At 37.7% G+C, this 17,644-nt stretch overlaps 1 protein-coding gene across 17 annotated transcripts in view; it reads left to right on the top strand.

Annotated features, from left to right (window-relative positions):
- DLG1 (discs large MAGUK scaffold protein 1) overlaps window positions 1-17,644 on the top strand; it is a 170,115-nt gene that overhangs the window by 4,107 nt on the left and 148,364 nt on the right. For all 17 annotated transcript variants that reach the window (XM_049803821.1, XM_049803819.1, XM_049803818.1 and 14 more), the window contains exon 3: window positions 10,950-11,116. In XM_049803821.1, coding sequence (XP_049659778.1) covers window positions 10,950-11,116 — 167 coding nt within the window. The remainder of the gene's footprint in view (window positions 1-10,949; window positions 11,117-17,644) is intronic.

Here is a 17,644-nt window from a genome sequence, read left to right as displayed (position 1 = left end):
TCAGCTTGAGAATAAAGTCAGTTTTATGTAAATTTCCTATTGTACCATCTCAGAATTGTGTGGTTTCTTTTCTAGCTTATGATTCCTTGGTTGTAGTTGTTAGTGATGTTCTGATAATTGGTAAGGTGAATCAGTTTATTGAGAGACCAAAGATCTCCACATATGGGAGCATGGGATAGACTTAATTTCAGTTTGGTAGAGTTTGGTATTTATCTTAAAATAGTAAGGTAATAATTCTGCAGATAAGTTCTGCTTCTAACTTAGGTACTCTTTTACTTTCTTGTAAAGGTATTTATCTTTTCGGTAATGTAAGAGGAGGAACACTTGCATGCCTAAGTCTAACACTTTTGAGGGAAAAACGTGTGAAGTAGACTTCTGTTTATACATAGAATTTTTTGTGTAATTAAAGTCTTTTTTTAATGGGTTCTGTGCTGCAGTCAACTGTATTAAAATAGCCTTCTAAAATTAAAAATATTACTAGTTATAGCTAGAAACATGAGGTAGTTTACTTTAAAAATATTCCTTTTCCTGACAATAACTAAATCCATTTGCACAGGTGTCAGAAAAGGGGAATTCTAAGAGTCTCTACATACCCTGGCAAAGGAGTTGGCTGTCCTGTCTGTCTTGCCTTGTCTGTCTTCAGTGTTTTTTTAAAATATATTATTTTATATATTATACATTATTATTTATATATATAAAGACTTTTTAGTATAAAATGACCCAAAGTTGGTACCCTTTGGAGTAGACCACCACATACCTGCTAAATGTCATGTGGCCCCAGTTCTCTGAGCTGCGTGTGGCATCTCTGTAGACATTCTTGCTCTTTTAGCTCCCTTTCAATTAGCCAGTGTGGAAATATTTTCTGTACTTGCTGGCTAAATTGAAATCAAATGCAGTTAAAGCAAAAGCACTTCATAACTGAAACCAAAAGTACTTGCTGTTGGGGAAACTTCATTATCAGCGATATAGTTAGTTAATAGAGCATGTGGCATGATGACACAGCTAACTTCTCAAATCAGCTTGGGCCTCAGAGAGAATTTTAGTTGTGGGTATGTGTCATTGTGTAAGACTGCCCTTCAGTTAACTCGAGGAAGGCTACTTTGTGAACTGCTTCCCATTTTCTAAATGTTACTGAGGCCCTAGTACAAGTTCTTTCAGACTCAGTTGAATAATATTTACATTAAGAATCCAGAGATTCTTGACAGTAAGTTGAGGATCTGGTTAGTGAATATTGTTTTGTGTTTTTTTTTTTTTTTTTTTTTTTTTAAATTAGAGGAAAGTTTAGAGAGAATTGGACCTTCTGTTACATTGGATACTACAAAGTTGTAGATGCTAAATAGGGTATTTATACGTTGAAATCTTACCCGTGGTGCATTTCTGTGAATTTTTTTCCCAGATGGCAACTTCTGTTATATAGCATCTTTGCTCATATTTGAGGCTGCAACATCCTTGGAATATAGTTCTTGCGACTTCGAGGTCTTTGCTTTTTGGACAAATTTCCTAAGGATATACTATGGTTATGCTTACTATGGTCTCCTTCCGAAACTTACGCAAAAGTTGGTTTCAGAGAGGTTTGACCTAGGGTTGTGTTTTCAAAGGTAGTTAAGTACTTGATTATTCAAATGTTTTTCTTTATCCAGACTGAGGGAAGAGGGAAGAGAAAACATTTTAATTGGTGTCCAGATGGAGTGTTAACTCAGTCACTGTTAGTATGCTTCTGCCATGTAGTTTGTCATTGCTTCAGAATGTCTCAGTTTTTGGAAGAACTTCACATCTTCCTCTTCAAGGAACCTAATGAGTGAAATAGTCTCATTGCTCCTCCTTTTTAAAGAACCACTTACTGTTCTGTATGTATGTAATGCAGTTTGATAGCATATAAAGTTTTGGTGCTGTTGTGTGCTTGCTTTGTAAAGTGTTTTCCGTGCTGTATTACGTGTGTGTGACAGTGCAATGTATTGAATTTTGGGGATTAGGTGCTGCTTTTGGTAGCCTAAAATAGCAAGTAAGACCAGTGTAAGTTGGGTAGCTACTGGTATGCAGATAAATAGTATTGTAGCAAAAGATTATCCTTGTAGTTGTTATACTGACAACTGTGTATTCAGTGTTGAATAGCTGCACTGTAGAATTTATCAAGTATTCTCTTCACAGGGTTGCTATTAAAAGGGGCTATTGACAAAAAAACTTTGTCAATAAATCTGCTGTTCATCCAGGGGCTGAAAAGAAAGTTGAAGTTGGGAATAATGGGTATAGTTTCCAGGTTCTGGGAAAGTTTATCTTCTGTCCTGTTCTCGCTTTACTTTATTTCCTGTGTTCTTTTACCTGTTTTCCCTAGTTCTGACGCCTGTCTCCTCGCATGCTGCTGTGTACCTGTCTTTGCTCCTAATCTCCCTCAACATTAGCTTTGCTGCTTGGGAACAGTGTAGAGGAAGGGGGAAAGAGTGAGAGAGGCTATTTGGTCTTGATCTTAGGCTCGCTTCCATGGTGATCCCAGCAGGCAAGAGCAGAAAATCTTGTTCAGCTCTGCAGCTGGAATGCCATGTGCCTCCTGTGCATCTGGTTGCCTGTATTTTGAGGGATGGTCCTTGTTTTGGTGCAGGTGGAATGAATCTTCAAAGAAACTGAACTCTAGCAACTGACTAGTAGTCTCCTGGCACAGATGGCTTCCTGAATTATAACTAGGCCAAATTTGCAAGAATTTTAAGAGACTGCAGAAGGTGCAGGACTGACACTAGAATAACCTCCTTAGCTTCATGTTCCTTCCCCAAATTAGGGGAGGCTCTAGAGTTCTTTGGCAAAGCTTTAATAGGAATCTTGTCATGTGCAAATATCTTCCCAGCCATGTCCTCAAAAAAACCTGAGTTATTTTGGCTTGAAATTAAAAGGTCAGCCTAAGACAGAGGTGCAATAGGGAAAACTTGTGGACAATTATAAAAACATTGCAAATTTAAGTCCTGTTTTTAGAAACTTGAGTTAGAATTTGGCTGCAGGAAATGTCTAAGTGTTACTGCTGGTGGAGATGCTAGTATGTGTTGCCACCAGTGTCAGATAATTACCTTGGAGTCTGGGAGCTTACTGTTGGTAGAAGAAACCAATGCTTGTGCTGCCTCCTCTAAGCAGAGCAATGCACCTGTATGAAAGCTCAGCTTGGAGTGTTGAGTGAACTCATCCCCAAAATAGTTTGGTTCTTTTGAACACATTTGTCTGGAGAGAAACCTTTTCAGTCCTGTACTGACACTGTTTAGGAGACATCCTACAAGTAAGACTTAACAGTAACACTTCCTTTGTCCCTGACAGGTTTTTGTTACCACTAAAGAAGGTAGATACAATCTTTCAAGGAAAAAAAAATAATGCAACAGTGTTATACTGGCTGCTGATTTGAAGCTGGGGTTGAGGCACTTGGAGAGGGTGGATAACTGGGAGTTTTTAGTTTGTATTTGCCTTTTTTTTTTTTTTTTTTTTTAGGCTTAGGTTGATGACTAAGTGTGCATGAGGTGGTATTAAATCAAAGAGTTTGGACAGCAGAAGATTGTTATGCCAATTTTTGCCGATGTGATGACAACTTTAACTTTTTGAAGTTTTTTCTACCTGAGTTCTGAACATAAAGACCCACTGGGTTTCTGAAGGGAAACTGGAAAGAGACAACATGAAGATATGGTGAAGGAGTGATTAGTAAACAAAGAGGAAAATATGAATGAACAGTTTGGAAAGCGTAAGTGCACAGACAGGCAAGGGGTTGAACATCTCTGACTGTAAAAAGCTGCTAGAGGAATAAAAGCAAACAACTAGATCCGAGGTTAGATGAGGGCGGTTTCAGTTGAGTGCAAATTAAGGAGCACTTGTGTTAGAAGTGGAAAACAGCATCTCCTGGAATTTGAGTTAAGCAAAGAAGTATGTGCAGAAAGGTTAGGACACAGTTACTGAAACAAGTGGAAGGGCTGAGGATGAGTGGTTGGATGCTGCAGCTTGTAGCAAAGGATCTTGTGGAACAGAACATGCGTGGTAAGAAAGTTGAACTGCAAGTTGCAACTTTCATTTTTTAAGAAGTCTTGATTGTGCACAGCAGTAGTAGGTTTCATTTTTTAAAAAAGAAAAAAAAAACCCCAAAACAACTGGAATGGGCTTTACATGGGTTGTGATGACGCTGGTTTTCACTTTTCATAGTATGAATGCAAACATTTATTTGACTGGACACACACACCATGACACAACACAACCAATGAATACACAAAGGAATACTTAGTTGACTCTGGTTGTTCACTTGGTAAATGGATATGAAGCATTTCTTTGTGTTTTGTATTTTCTTCTTGTTCAGTAATAATATACTTTTCAAGTCTTGGTTTACTTGTGTTAAATGGATATTCTTGGCTTGATACAGCAGGTGAAGTAAGCATGCAGGATTGAGACTTTGTTAGAAATAGTAGGAGTTCTTTACAACTGAAGAATGAAAGTCTGTAGCATTGGCAGGCTCTTGCCTGTTCTGACAGTGATCATGACTCTACTTAGATTTTGTCTATACATTCATTATGTAGGGCTGCGAAGAATGTCACAGATGCCATACATCTCAAATTGCCCTGAACTGAAATAACATGTTGACCTTTGTTTTCCTGGCTAGTAGTTTTAAGACTGAAGTTTTCAGTGCTTCAGGTGCTTTGGCACGGAGCCCTAAGAAAGAAAGATGTCTTTACCACCCCCTCCACCCCCCCTAGAATTAGAGAAGTACTTAATTTGTAATGGCATGACATCTCTTCCTGGACAAAGTACAGGTAGTCAAATTCTTAACAGACCTGTTTGTTTATGAAGTTACCCATATTCAACAAAAACAGGCACTTGTATGTGCTGTGTTTGGATGAGTGAATGTCTGAGAAGAGGCAGACCAATGAGAGGTGACAAAGGAATTGCTTACATGGATGGATCTTCAAGTGAAATGCTACACTGAAATAAGTCAATTTCTGAAAGAATTAATAAGCTCCTTGGTTGCTTGCGAGCCTGGGGGAGCATGGTTGCTCTGAAAGGTTCTTCTGAACAAAGCTGGTATTGAAATGCTTTGTGCAATGAAGTCTGTATGTTGATGCAAATATATCTGGTGGTTTTCTGACTTGCTGACTTTGTTGGATGAAATTGGTTTGTTCTGCTGCTGAAAATCTATCAGAAAGGTAATGCCTCATCAGTGTCAGTGCAGAATTAACCATGTAGCTCGAGCACATAAATCCTGGTCATGCTGCTGTGCAGAGAGACCTTGACAGGCTGGAGAAATAAGCTGACAGGAACCTCATGGAGTTCAACGTGGAAAAGTGCAAAGACCAGCACCTGGGGAGGAACACTCCCATGTACCAATATATGCTGTGTGCCACCCAGCTGGAAAGCAATTCAGCAGAAAAGGACCTAGGGGTCCTGGTGGACACCAAGCTGAACATGAGCAAGCAGTGTGCCCTTGCGGCAAAGGCAGCGAATGGTATCCTGGGCTGTATTAGACAAAGTATTGCCAGCAGGTTGAGGGAGGTGACCCTTCCCCTTTGCATTTTAGAATGCGAAATATTAATTCAGAGTTTATAAAAAGTGAGCAAACAGAAAACAAACATGAACTTCCTAAATTATCTCTTGCTCATGCACAAAGCTGTTAAGTACACTAAAACTGAAAATCTTCAAATGAGGATATGGTTAATACAGCATATACAAATGTGGTTGCTAACTTCCTGTATATTGTGGTAGCAGTTTGCAACTTTGTGTAGTGTATGGTGAAAGGACAACAGTTCACTGTTTTACATGCATAGTGTCCAGTACAGTCTGTTGTAGTAAGTGTGTCAGTGTTTTAGTCCGTGAAATGTTAGGCTTGTATGGAATTTCCTGGCATTTATTTAAGAAAAATCACCTATAACCCACAAGTGGTCAAGATGCTTAAAGTGTAAAAACGCAAAGCCTAAAGACAGTAAGTTACCATGATCATCAAAGGACTGTTTTTAATTAAAAAAAAATAAAAAATAATGGAATCATTTAGGTTGGAAAGGACCTTTAAGATCATTGAGTCCAACCATTATGCTAACACTGCCAAGTCCACCATTAAACCATGTCCCTAAATGCCACATCTACATGTCTTTTAAATACCTGCAGGGATGGTGACTCAACCACTTCCCTGGGCAGCCTATTCCAATAGTTGATAACCCTTTCCGTGAATAAATTTTTCCTAATATCTAATCTGAACCTCACCTGGCGCAACCTGAGGCCATTTCTTCTTGTCCCATCACTTGTTACTTGGGAGAAGAGACTGACACCCACCTTTCTACAACCTCCTTTCAGGTAGATAAATAGTAAATGCCAATGAAATTTTAGTGATTCCCTCTATACCATAATGTTAAAGGTCCAATATCAGAAATGTAAAGAACAACATCATGTGAAAAATTACAGTGGGTTGCTTAATACTTGTTAGAAAGCCAAAATCTATTAAAATATGGGCAGGGAAGAACAGGGAATGGGAGACTGAGTGGTAGAGGGAATCCTTCCTATGGAGATGTACAGTGTTGATGGTTTCTTCGTATTCACTGTTGTGTTTTCTTGAGATTATTTCTGTTTGATAACATACTCTGTGCTTCATTCTTTTTTCATTACTTTGCAGTTCCATGTTACATTTGAATTACTTGTATATACGTTGTGTTTTACATATGCTGGATGCCGCTTCTTTGTTCTGTTATCCCCCAAACTGTTTTTGCCCAGTGCTCAAGGTTGGTTTCCTTTGACTAGCAATTAGCAGTTGGTGAGTTGTTTATAGCCTTGAGGCCTCTGACGGTATCCTTTGCCTTTATTGTCAAGGCCTCTGCTGTCTCTGTGCTTGTGCTCCTCCACGCAGCTTTTTATTCTGGGGTCATGGGTAATTCCTTCCCTACAGAATAACTACTTGTTATTGATATCTATTAGCTACAAAAATACCAGCCCCCCCCCCCCCCCCCCCCTACTTGTATATACAGCCTGCGTGTGCATGTGTACTTATGTATAGCTTTTACTTAGCTTCGGACAGTTGTGTGATGTAACACCCTATTTTTATAAATATTTATATATAAAATACACACAGCTTATACATAAACAATATTTAAATATCAGAATTTGCTTATATACGTTATATATATATTCTATATATATTACATGTAACACCTATTGGTTTTACATATATTTATATTGCACAAGTGTCCGAAGCTAAGTAAAAGCCATACAAACTAGATAAGTCACTTGATCTTTCGATAATTGCTGTTAGAGTTAGACAAGCTAAAACAATGCTCCAGACAGGCCAAGGCAAGTCCAGAGGCCTGGTTATTAGCTTAACATGAGGCCCGTGGCCTGTTACAAGCAATGTCAACACCTTGTTTATGGGGTTACACAGATCCCTTAAGAAAATGCAATTATCCCATCTCTGACTTGTGACTTGCAAAGTTACAGTTGCCAAAAGGTTCATGCATAAGTGAATACAGAGGATAATTCTGCTCAGCTTTATTTTACTAGCTGATTATACTAAAATTACATATTCCTTTCCTGTGGAAAGGTATTTGTGGGGACGTTGGCTTGACAATAAGATTTTTAGAACTTGCACTGATCTTAAGTTATCCTGATTACAAGTGTACCGTCTCTTGAATATATAGCAAAAAGTATCAGACGTTCCACATACCAGTAGAAATGGCAAGCAGAGGCCTTATGTCTCATTTCTAAGGAGCAGGGAAGAAATCTATCTGAAGGAATGGTGTCATGTTGCTGGTTGGAATCCTTGTCCTTGGAGGCAGATCCTCTAGATAGGATTGATGTAGGCTCTTGAAGTGCCATCAAATATACTTAATTTAGGAGATGTTGTAAGAATTTGTTTGCTTCTGCAGTTCTGCTGTTCTTTTAATGACTATGTTGTGGTTTTTAGTGAACCTGGAACCCCCTTGTGAAGTAGATTTGGGTTTCAATTTATATTCGGTAGATAACTCTTTCTTGTTTGCTTTAAGAGTGAGAAGTTTTAGCTTCTAGTGGATCACATTACTGGTGAATGAGCCTGTTCAAAGAACAAAACAGAGATGAGTGCAGAATACAAGAAGAGGGAGGGGGAAAATACACCAGCAAACTGCTTGTAGTTGGTCAACTTCTACTGTAATGAATACTGAAAAACCCCCTGTGTTTGTTACCACTGCTTAGCTTTTCACATTAGTAATAAGTTAAGAAAAATAATTTTCTTTTTCATGTCTTAAGAGTCCTCCTTTTCAGAACCGGTGGTCTGTCACTTGCTTGTATAGACTTTTATTCTTGTTGCAGTCAAACATATTGCTGATTTGGCTACTTAATGTGGTTTTACTTGTAAGCTGACATAATTCCAGGGTGATTTTCTGTGTTGCCTACCATTCATCACTTTTTGTCACTTTGGCTTTCCTGAAACTTTGTGCTCCTATTTTTTGTCAGTCAGCTGTTCTTTCAATGTTCCCCCTTTAGTTAGAAATGTTCCCCATCTGTGTTTTCTTTTACTGTTATGTGATATCTGATCTGAATTATTTTTCTGTAGCTTAGTTTTCTCTAACTTAGTTTGAGATCTAATGTGTCTTGGAATTAATGTGGGAGGAAGGGACTGGGACATGAAAAGAGCACATCTAGCTTGAAGAGGGAATCTAACCATAAATGTAACTAAAAAAAATTAGTATTTTACTACCTGCTGTTTGTAAGAATTAGGAAAATGTTACAACTTTTCATATGTTAATAATGCATACACAGATTAATACGACTTAAGTAGATAGTTAAGTGTGTTCATGTGGTGAGATCTTTTTGTGAGCTGATATGTAGCAGTAGACCAGAAGAAATTTTTTAGGTTGAATTTAATATGGCCTGAGTTTCTGGCTTTAAAAAATGTAGATGTCCAGCACTCATTCCTTGTAGACCTAATGCATTCAGGGTGCATATACTCATATACTGCTTGTTTATACTTCTAAGTACTTAATGTTTGTATTCTGAATAGTAAAAATGCAAATAAATGTGTTTTTTTTTTTAAAAAACCCCACAACAACAACAACTAGATATTATCATGTAGACACCCAAGTTCCTAGAAACTTTTTTTGCAGATTTGGAGCAAGTTCAGGATAAACAGAAACTAATAACCATATTAAGTGGTGTATGTATTTCTGATATCTTTCAATAGTAAGTCTATTGTGGTGTCCTTCATAGTAAAGTGGACATGATGTATGGGAAATGTGCTTTTTGAAACAAGTCATTCTGCAGTATAAATAAATGGCTACCTACGCTGGCAGGGACTTAAAAGAGTAGTAGCAGAATTGAGAATCGGTGCCCTAGATTTCTGTTGCAAAACAGTTGCACAAATAACCCCTTCCCATAAATAATGTAGTGATCTTCCTGGCTTGGTTGCTGTGGATTGCAGACTGCCTATTTTAATATACAAAGTACTCTCTACTGGGCGGGGGGGAAATCTTTACTTGGTGTGCTTGATTGATGTATTAATGTTAATGCAGCTACAAGGCAAATGTGCAACTAAGGGAGCTAATGTGAAAGATAGATTTAAAGGCAATTTGTGTCTCTTAGGCTGCTTTGCTCCTGTATATCTAGGTCACTTAACATCTTCCACAACCCTTACTGTTATTTCTTCCAATCAGCAGTGCTAACAGCAAGTATGACTTTAAAAATTAATGTAAGCAGTTGATAGGAATTTGACTCTTGCTCAGAGAAAAGATACAAATGGCATTTGAGAATTGCTGTTTTCTGAACTGGTAGAAAGCAGGAGTGCAATGTCTCTATAAAAAAAAAAAATCTAAGACTGGAACACCATCAACAGTAAGACTTCTCTTATTTGTGTGGTCTTTCTTTTGTGGTGCAGCTCTATAAAGGAGTTAGTTATTGTACCTCTGTTAGTGATGCTGGGCAGCTGCTGAAAAGCTACAAGATTCTGCAGATTAGAGTCCTTCTTATTCATGGCTGGGTCCTATTTACTTCTTGGGCTAACTGTGTCTGTGTTTGTCTTCTATGAAATTGGCGTAATTTAAAACACAAGTTTACAGCTCCTGTTTAGCAGACTCATACTTCAAAGAAGAGACTAAAAGCTTCACAAGACAACTTCATTTGTCTGCCCTTCCCTTAGCCTATACCTTTTCAGATTTATTTATTTGTTTTAATATGAGTGTTTACGGATGTGATTACAGTTGTGGTAGCAAGTTTCATATGCTTATACTTCATAGAAAGTATAAACTCCTTTGATGTTTCTTCAGATTGTTATTTGTGTTGGTGCTTTATGTAATGGATAGGATGTCAATAAAAAAAACCCTAATGCAGCCAGCCAGATTCTTGTTCCCCAGAATTTTCCAGGCTGAATCTTCAGGGTTATAGAAAAAGTTTGTACGTGTGACTTGTAATTCATACTGTTAGAATTTTAATCCTATTTCTGTTACTTAGACTGAAAAAGCAGATGATGACCCATCCTGATCAATCTCCTTTTTTCCTAACTTGTTGCAGCTTCTCTCTCTTGCCAATTTCATCAATATACTTATATTTCTGTGGTTATTTAATTAAAACATATACCACAAAAAGGACCTTCTAATATTGCCTTTGAACAGTACATTTCAGATAACCAAAGGCTCCATTAGCTGCAATTATGTATACCATAACTTGAAGCATAGACGTCCCCCCATCACTTCCACTATCCCACTGCAGTTGTTCTGTGTGCTTCTGCTGTTGCTGCTGCAGGTCATGCTACTGGGGTCGGTGGCAGAAGCCCAGAGTGAGTGGGGACACATAGGCTCTGAGATGATGGGGTGCAGAGAGCGAGTTGTGTATCCTGTGGGGAGATTCATGTGATCTTGGAGATACACCTTCATCTGTAATAGGTAGATAAAGTAGCAGGTATCAAATTTGTTTTGCAGGAAGAAGATGTTGTTAAAATCAGAATGTTATAGTAACTATAAAGCCTAACTTCTCAATTTTTTTCACATCTTTAGATATTCAAGAATTTTATGAAGTGACCTTATTGGACAATCCAAAATGCACTGATCACTCTCAGACATCTGAACCAATACAGCCTGTGAATACCTGGGACTTCTCCAGCCTTCCAAGCACAACAGTGACATCAGAAACACTGCCAAGCAGCCTTAGCCCAAGTGTAGAGGTATGATACAGAAATCTCTGTCTTATTTTTCTTGTTGAGATTATTAGTTCAACATTGTTCTCTACACTTCCTTCATTTTATAAAATATTTATTTCCATAGGAAACTTACATTATTAAGATCAATAGTATAGGGGATTTAATTATTGAAATGTTTAATAAGATGTGTGCATTTTGCTTAGTCAAAAATTTATAAACTTGTTTGTCAAATATACCATTAAGTGACCATTAAATTGGATTTATGCTCTGAATTTGGAACCTCACTGACAGGCTTAGTATTCTTACACTCATCCATACTGACTACTCTTCAGTCACTACCTCATTAATAATTTGGGAAATCTGAAGCTGTATCTTTCTGATAGTCAACTTTTCAGTCTGTTCATAAGAAATTCTCTGCTACTTATATAGCTGTGTTCTGGAAGGACTTTTTTTGGAAAACTACATGAATCCAGTTGTCACTCATGAGTGGTGAGAAAACTGAGCAGGGAAATGCACATTGATGTATATTTTCACTAAATCAAGATCTCTCTGCCCAAGTTAAAGTTACAATGTTGCTTGAATTTATTTGCATCAGACCTATTAATTGTCCCCAGAGAGGTGAAAGTGTGCCCTCAATACTGATGGCATTGGAAAAGGTGTGCGAGCTTCTCAGTAATAACTGAAGGCAGTGTGCTATGATGACATGTTTTTATGAAATGGTAATAGGGCTCTGAAAGAGCACTGGGGGAGACGAGCCAAAGGACTAGTGCTGCAGCCTGCAGGGAAGCTCGGGAGCTCGTACTACCCAGTGAGATAAGGTGGTTAGTAGGATGCCTTACAGAGTGAACTCTATCAGAGGCTGTTTGGACTGTGTAATAAAGTCCATGTAGCTGCAGAACATAGCCAAGTGTGTGATGTGCTAGTGAGTTTGTGCAGTTAAAAAAAGTGCTTGTGCTTATTGTAGCTTTTCTGAAATTTGTCATATTGAAGCTAGTATGAAATGTGTCAGAAATGCCTTAAAGGAAACTGTAGAGGAAATCTAGGAGTTGTGTTGTGTTCTTTCAAAGTAGAAAATGGCTAGTAGATGAAAGATCAGCCTAGCCAAGGACAAGAGTTATATATTGCCAAGAACCGTCACTAAAATGTCTTTACATGAAAAATCTGAGCAGCTGAGTTATACCATATTTTTCAGGTTTGTAAGTAATTAAACACTGAGAGATTAAAAGTCTAGTTGAACTTGCAGTGTAGGAATGGATTATTTTACTTTGATTTTTATGAATCTTGATTATACGCTGGAAAACTTAAATTATATGTCACTTTGGAATCTTAGTTACCTGAAATTGCATAGAGAAGGCCACTGTCTTTATAGTCACCTTAATGAAACTTTTCTCTAAGAATTGTCATCTTTGGAGAAAATGGAGTAATGCTAGGGTATATGAGAAATAGTATTGAAAACACCTTTGTGCTATTTACTTGTATGCCATCATCTAAATCTTAGGCTTAGAGCCGTAAAACTCTTTCTGAAGGTATGGTGGAAGTAGTCTCTTAGAAGCAGGAGTAAAATGGACTGTAGACAATAGGGTGGGCAAGGATACGCAAATTTTGTCTAGTGAGGTGTTTTGAAATAAGCTGGCTCAAATTCATTTCATGTTTGCCTGTGCAAAAAGCTTAATGAGGCAATTTAAGAGTCATTAGAGTTGCCCTTAGTCATGGAGTATGGATGAAGTTCCAGAAAATTGCAGATGGGCAAATGCTATCTTTTAAAAAGGGTGTGTATAGGAGCAAGACAGGAAAGGAGGATCCAGGTTTAACAGGTACAGGGAATGATTTTACAGTCTTTTTGTAGCTCTTTGAAAGTGATAAAGGATAAAGGAACCAAATAATAGCCATCATAGTTGTCGATAACAGTTTTGTCAAACAGTTTCTTTCTAATGTGGTAATAGTTCTTGTGGTAGGAAGAAACAGCAAATGTGATAAATTCTGACTTTGGTAAAACTTTTGGCATGGTTTCACAGGCTGTCTTTTGAAACAATATATCAGTTAAAGTTTCTAAAAAAAATGCATCCTACTTTGAGTTATTAGTGAAAATACCCTGATTAAATTATAAATTAAACCATGGGAGGAGAATGGTGTGTTGCTATTTCAGAAACAAAGACTAGAATGAAGCCATGAGCAGTTGAAGTAATTAATGGGCAGGCTTTAGTTCAGCAGGACCAAGTAGTGTCCTGCATTTTGGTTGTGCTAAAGTAGCACCCATAGAAGTTGAATAGTTAAGAAGTGGTTTCTCAGGAAAGATCTGGGTCCTTTTTTAATCTCAAGGTGAGTCAGCCATGACACGTTAATACACTAAAAGGAACATCTTATTAACATAAGAGTGTGGGGTAAAACTGTTCTGTTCTACTTGGTCTGCATAAGGCTTTGCTGGAGCAGATGTCAAATATTGACAATGTCAAATTTAAGGTACTATGGTGCAAAAAAGATGTAGAAGAATTTAAGTGTTTAGAGGGGATTGACAAGGAAGATCTATAGCTTGAAAATAAATGAAGACTGATGGAAAGATTTGGTGCTACTTGAAAGAATTGAACACTTAACTGGGAAACAGAATTTTCTTGTGTTTGTAGGCAATTGGAAAAAAGATAGTTTGTGCCTATACAAGATGTATTAGACTCACACTATAGTAGTAGGCTTAACAAAAAAGTTTTAAATGTTTTCCTTAGCACCAGAATAGCTGCGCATGGGCAGTATCCCTTACTGAAGGTCTTCAATGGCAGCATAACTGTCTTAAATGGCTTAAATGTTGGATTTTTTTTTCCCCTCTAATTGGAACAGTGTAATGGACTTGAGGATTTATGTCCCTATCAAACCATTTTGTTATTGTTAAACATGCTTCTAATTCCAGCAGCTGGGATTGTGAAGCAAATATCTGCTGCTATGAGACTTGTGTTACGATTTTCCAACTGTAGCACACGTGTTGTGCTTCCCTGATAGGGGAAACCTGCTGAAATCTGAAGTGCCGAATAGCGTGTACTGTTAAATCCAGACTTTGTGATTATTCTCCCCTGTGACCCCTCCAGAAACTGGAGAGCCTATCCTATAAAAGTGTGCTTATTTTGTGACCAAGATGTCTACAATAAGAAAGACTAATTTACCAGTTAAAGGGTAGTGTTGTCCCTGTATCTTTCTAAATTTTACATGAAGATGCATGTGAAGGTGTAATTTAATTATGAAGTTGCATCTTCAGTTTTTATTTTCATGTGCTAGTAGACTGCCAGTAATACAAGGACTTGTCTTTGATGCAGTGTCATGGACGAGAGGCACATTATCATGGCAAGATCACTAACTTGTTGAAAGAAAGAATGGCTTAATTTGGGAAGTCTCACCATAGACATAAGTGTATGTTCTCAGTTGAACTGTTTGCTAGATAATGCAACTGCTTCTCCAGTACAGTCTGGTGGTCATGGTATGTAGTGTTACCTAACAGAACCTGACACAGTGTAGATTATTTTGTTATTTTTCTAAGTGGCCCAGACTTGAACATTTATGACAAAGCCACCTGTCTTCCTTCAGATTTTTTTGTCTCGAGTATCATGTGAATGTCAGACAGTTGTTTGACCTTCAGTATACGAAGGTCAGATTTTACATTTACTGCCAGTATTTAAAAGCACAGTTGCATATATTGGAGTTGATCCTAGTTTATGTGAAACTGAACCCAAACTTTTCTCACAGTCGTCTCCACCTACAGTAAATGTTACCTTGTATTTCATGAGTTAGAATACTACTTCCACATTATAGTTGTAAAGGTGGGCAATTTTGAAGAGTGGTAGATCAGTGTTGGTTTCATTTGCTTTTTCTAGTATATCTGAATGTCTTAGTTTAGCTTTCAAATATATATGGAAGTTGTTGCAGTAAACATGTAATCTTGTACATTTTATTGGCCTTAATTCTTTCTTCTTCAGTGACATTTTTCTTCATATACCTGTAAGGCAATACCTTTCCCTCAGTATTTTGAAATGTAATAAAAATTGAGGAGAAATTCTTAAGTATTGACAGTTTATATTCCATGTACATGTTATGTGTAGTACCTGGAAATGAATGTTTTTATCTTGTAAAACTTAATGCATTTTCATTTCAATAATATGCTTCTTTTTTAGGTACTTAGGCGTTTTTTAAATATATTTGGTTTTGATCAGCCCAAGGGCATAACAATTCTGGTACAGCATGTGTTTAATCTAATGATTTGTTTTGCTTACTGAAATTTACTAGAGATTGGAGGGAACTTGAGTTTAGTATATCTGATTTTGTTCATAGCCAGCTTTTTTTTTTCAACAGAAACTGTCACTTTTTAGACTCGAAAGGCTGCTGCCCAATTCAGTATTAATTCATTAACCAGATACAACCAGATTGGCATACCAGATGTGCTTTGAGATTATTTTAGCTCTACTCTATTTTTTGCCAGGCTGGTAGGACTGCAGGTGATAAGAATGGGACAGTTTTGCTTGCAAATCATTAGCCTTGGAAGTAATACCTTTCAACCCTGTTTCTTTTACCTTAATGATACGTTTTTGCTGTAGTTATTCTGGGCCAAGTGAGTATTCTTCTAGCTCACACTGTGATGGTATATGTGAGAGTTGCTTGAAAGTGGGAATATAATGCTCCCCTAAAATGATTAAGGATTGTATTACAAGAACTTTCTACACAGCTGAATTTGGGAATGGCTTTTTAGCAATGTGTTCTTGTGTATATACATAGAATAGTGGTATACAAGCTTAGGTTGCCTGAGGACTTTAGATGGGATGTAGCCTAGTTCTGCTTTTGCCTTCCTACTTCTGGATCAGAAGACTAGAGTTTGTAATCCCCATAGGTATTGTATTAGGGAAAGCTAGAGCTACAGGCTGCAGTTTTCCTGTTCACAGCAATCTGTTTTCTTTTCTATCCTTTATATTTCCTGGAACCTTATTTGACAGTTTTATTTGTTTTAACCTCCAGTACAAAAAAGATGATGAGGCAAAAAAAAAAAGAAAAAAGTGACAGCAGGAAAGGAATGTTAAGCCTTTCAGTACTAGGAACTAGCAAAAAAAACCAATATAGATTCAGTTTGAAAAGGACAAAAGGTGCATACCTTTTTCTTATGTGCATGAAATACTGAGTTTTAGGTGTGCATTGGCAAAGCGGCTAACAAATCTAAAGCAAGATATCTCAACGCTAGTAATCGGGTGAGAGAAGTATGTGTACAGGAGGGAGCAGTCTTTTAAGCTGTTTGCTGTGATCTGTAGTGCCATCTGTAGGTGGGATAGTTTGTGTTTGAGAAATAACGTGGTGAAACTTGAATCACTGGTAGAAATCTCCTTTGACCTAATTGAGTAGTGTATCACTAAGGAAATAGTTGTCTCTTCTTTTAATTTGTAGGGTATGTTGTTAATATTGTGATAGTTTTAAATCTGAGAAGTTAAGTTAAAAAGTGTTTGCTGTTTAGCTTGAATTAAAAGTACATGCAATTTCATTTTAGATGTTGAACCGACCCCCCCCCAACATGTTTTCTCTTAGGTGCTGGAACTTGATCTGGAGTGTCTTACAGTTGGGCTAACAGATCTCTGTATTTAGTGAGTAATGGTGGCTGAAGTACTTTGGTCTGATCTGTGGTTTCCCCATTTATCTGCCCATGCCCATGTGTTAGTGTCTGGCATGTAGAGAGATTGTCTGGCTCGCTGTCTTCTAAGGCCTTTTGCCAATGCCTTATTAAAAGAAAGCAAAAGAGGAAGTAAGGAAAATAGCTGAAATTATAGATGTCAGCTAAATTTGATGCCAATGCAGGTTGAAAATGAAACTCTCTAAACATCTTGGAATCATAAAATAATTCAGGCTCACCTGTGAGGTCAGTTAGATTGCAAAGGGTTTCAACTAGCTGAGCCTTGATAACCTCCAAGGATGTGAACTGCAAAACCTTTCTGGCTGATGTGTTCCAACGCTTGGCTATCCTCATGGTGAAAAAGCTTTTCCTTGTTTCTGATTGAAATGTCTGTTTCAGTTTATCTGCAGTTTCTCATGTCTTTCCATCATGCAACATGCGCTTGGCTCTGTTTTCTGGGTGGCCTCCTTGTAGGTACTGGAAGGCTGCTTTTAGGTTCCACTGAACTCTTTTCTCAAACATAAAACAAGGCCCGTGCCCTTATCCTCTCTTTAAGGGGCAAGTCTTGCAGCCCCTTCACCATCTTAATGGCTCTCTGCAGAACTTGCTCCATGTTACCAACATTCTTGTCGTATTGGGGGTCCAAAACCGAATGCAGTATTCCAGATGCCTTATTAGAAGTGCCAAGGAAAGGGGTCTAATAGTTTTTGCTTGATACTACTGACTGCGTTTCTGCTAATGCAGCTCCTGTTAGCCTCCTTTGCTATTAAGGCATACTGCAGGCTCGTGTTCAGTTTGGTCAATATCTGTAAAACCACGAATAATAGTCAGTGTGAATATTTTGAAAAAGAATACAGTTCAGGTAACCTAATTTTCACCTACAACATGGGAATTGGTTTTGTTTACAAAGTAAGCGGTAATGTCTT

Source organism: Accipiter gentilis, chromosome 6 (genome assembly GCF_929443795.1).
Source record: "Accipiter gentilis chromosome 6, bAccGen1.1, whole genome shotgun sequence".
Lineage (NCBI taxonomy): Eukaryota > Metazoa > Chordata > Aves > Accipitriformes > Accipitridae > Astur > Astur gentilis.
This window is presented reverse-complemented; position numbering and strand designations above follow the sequence as displayed.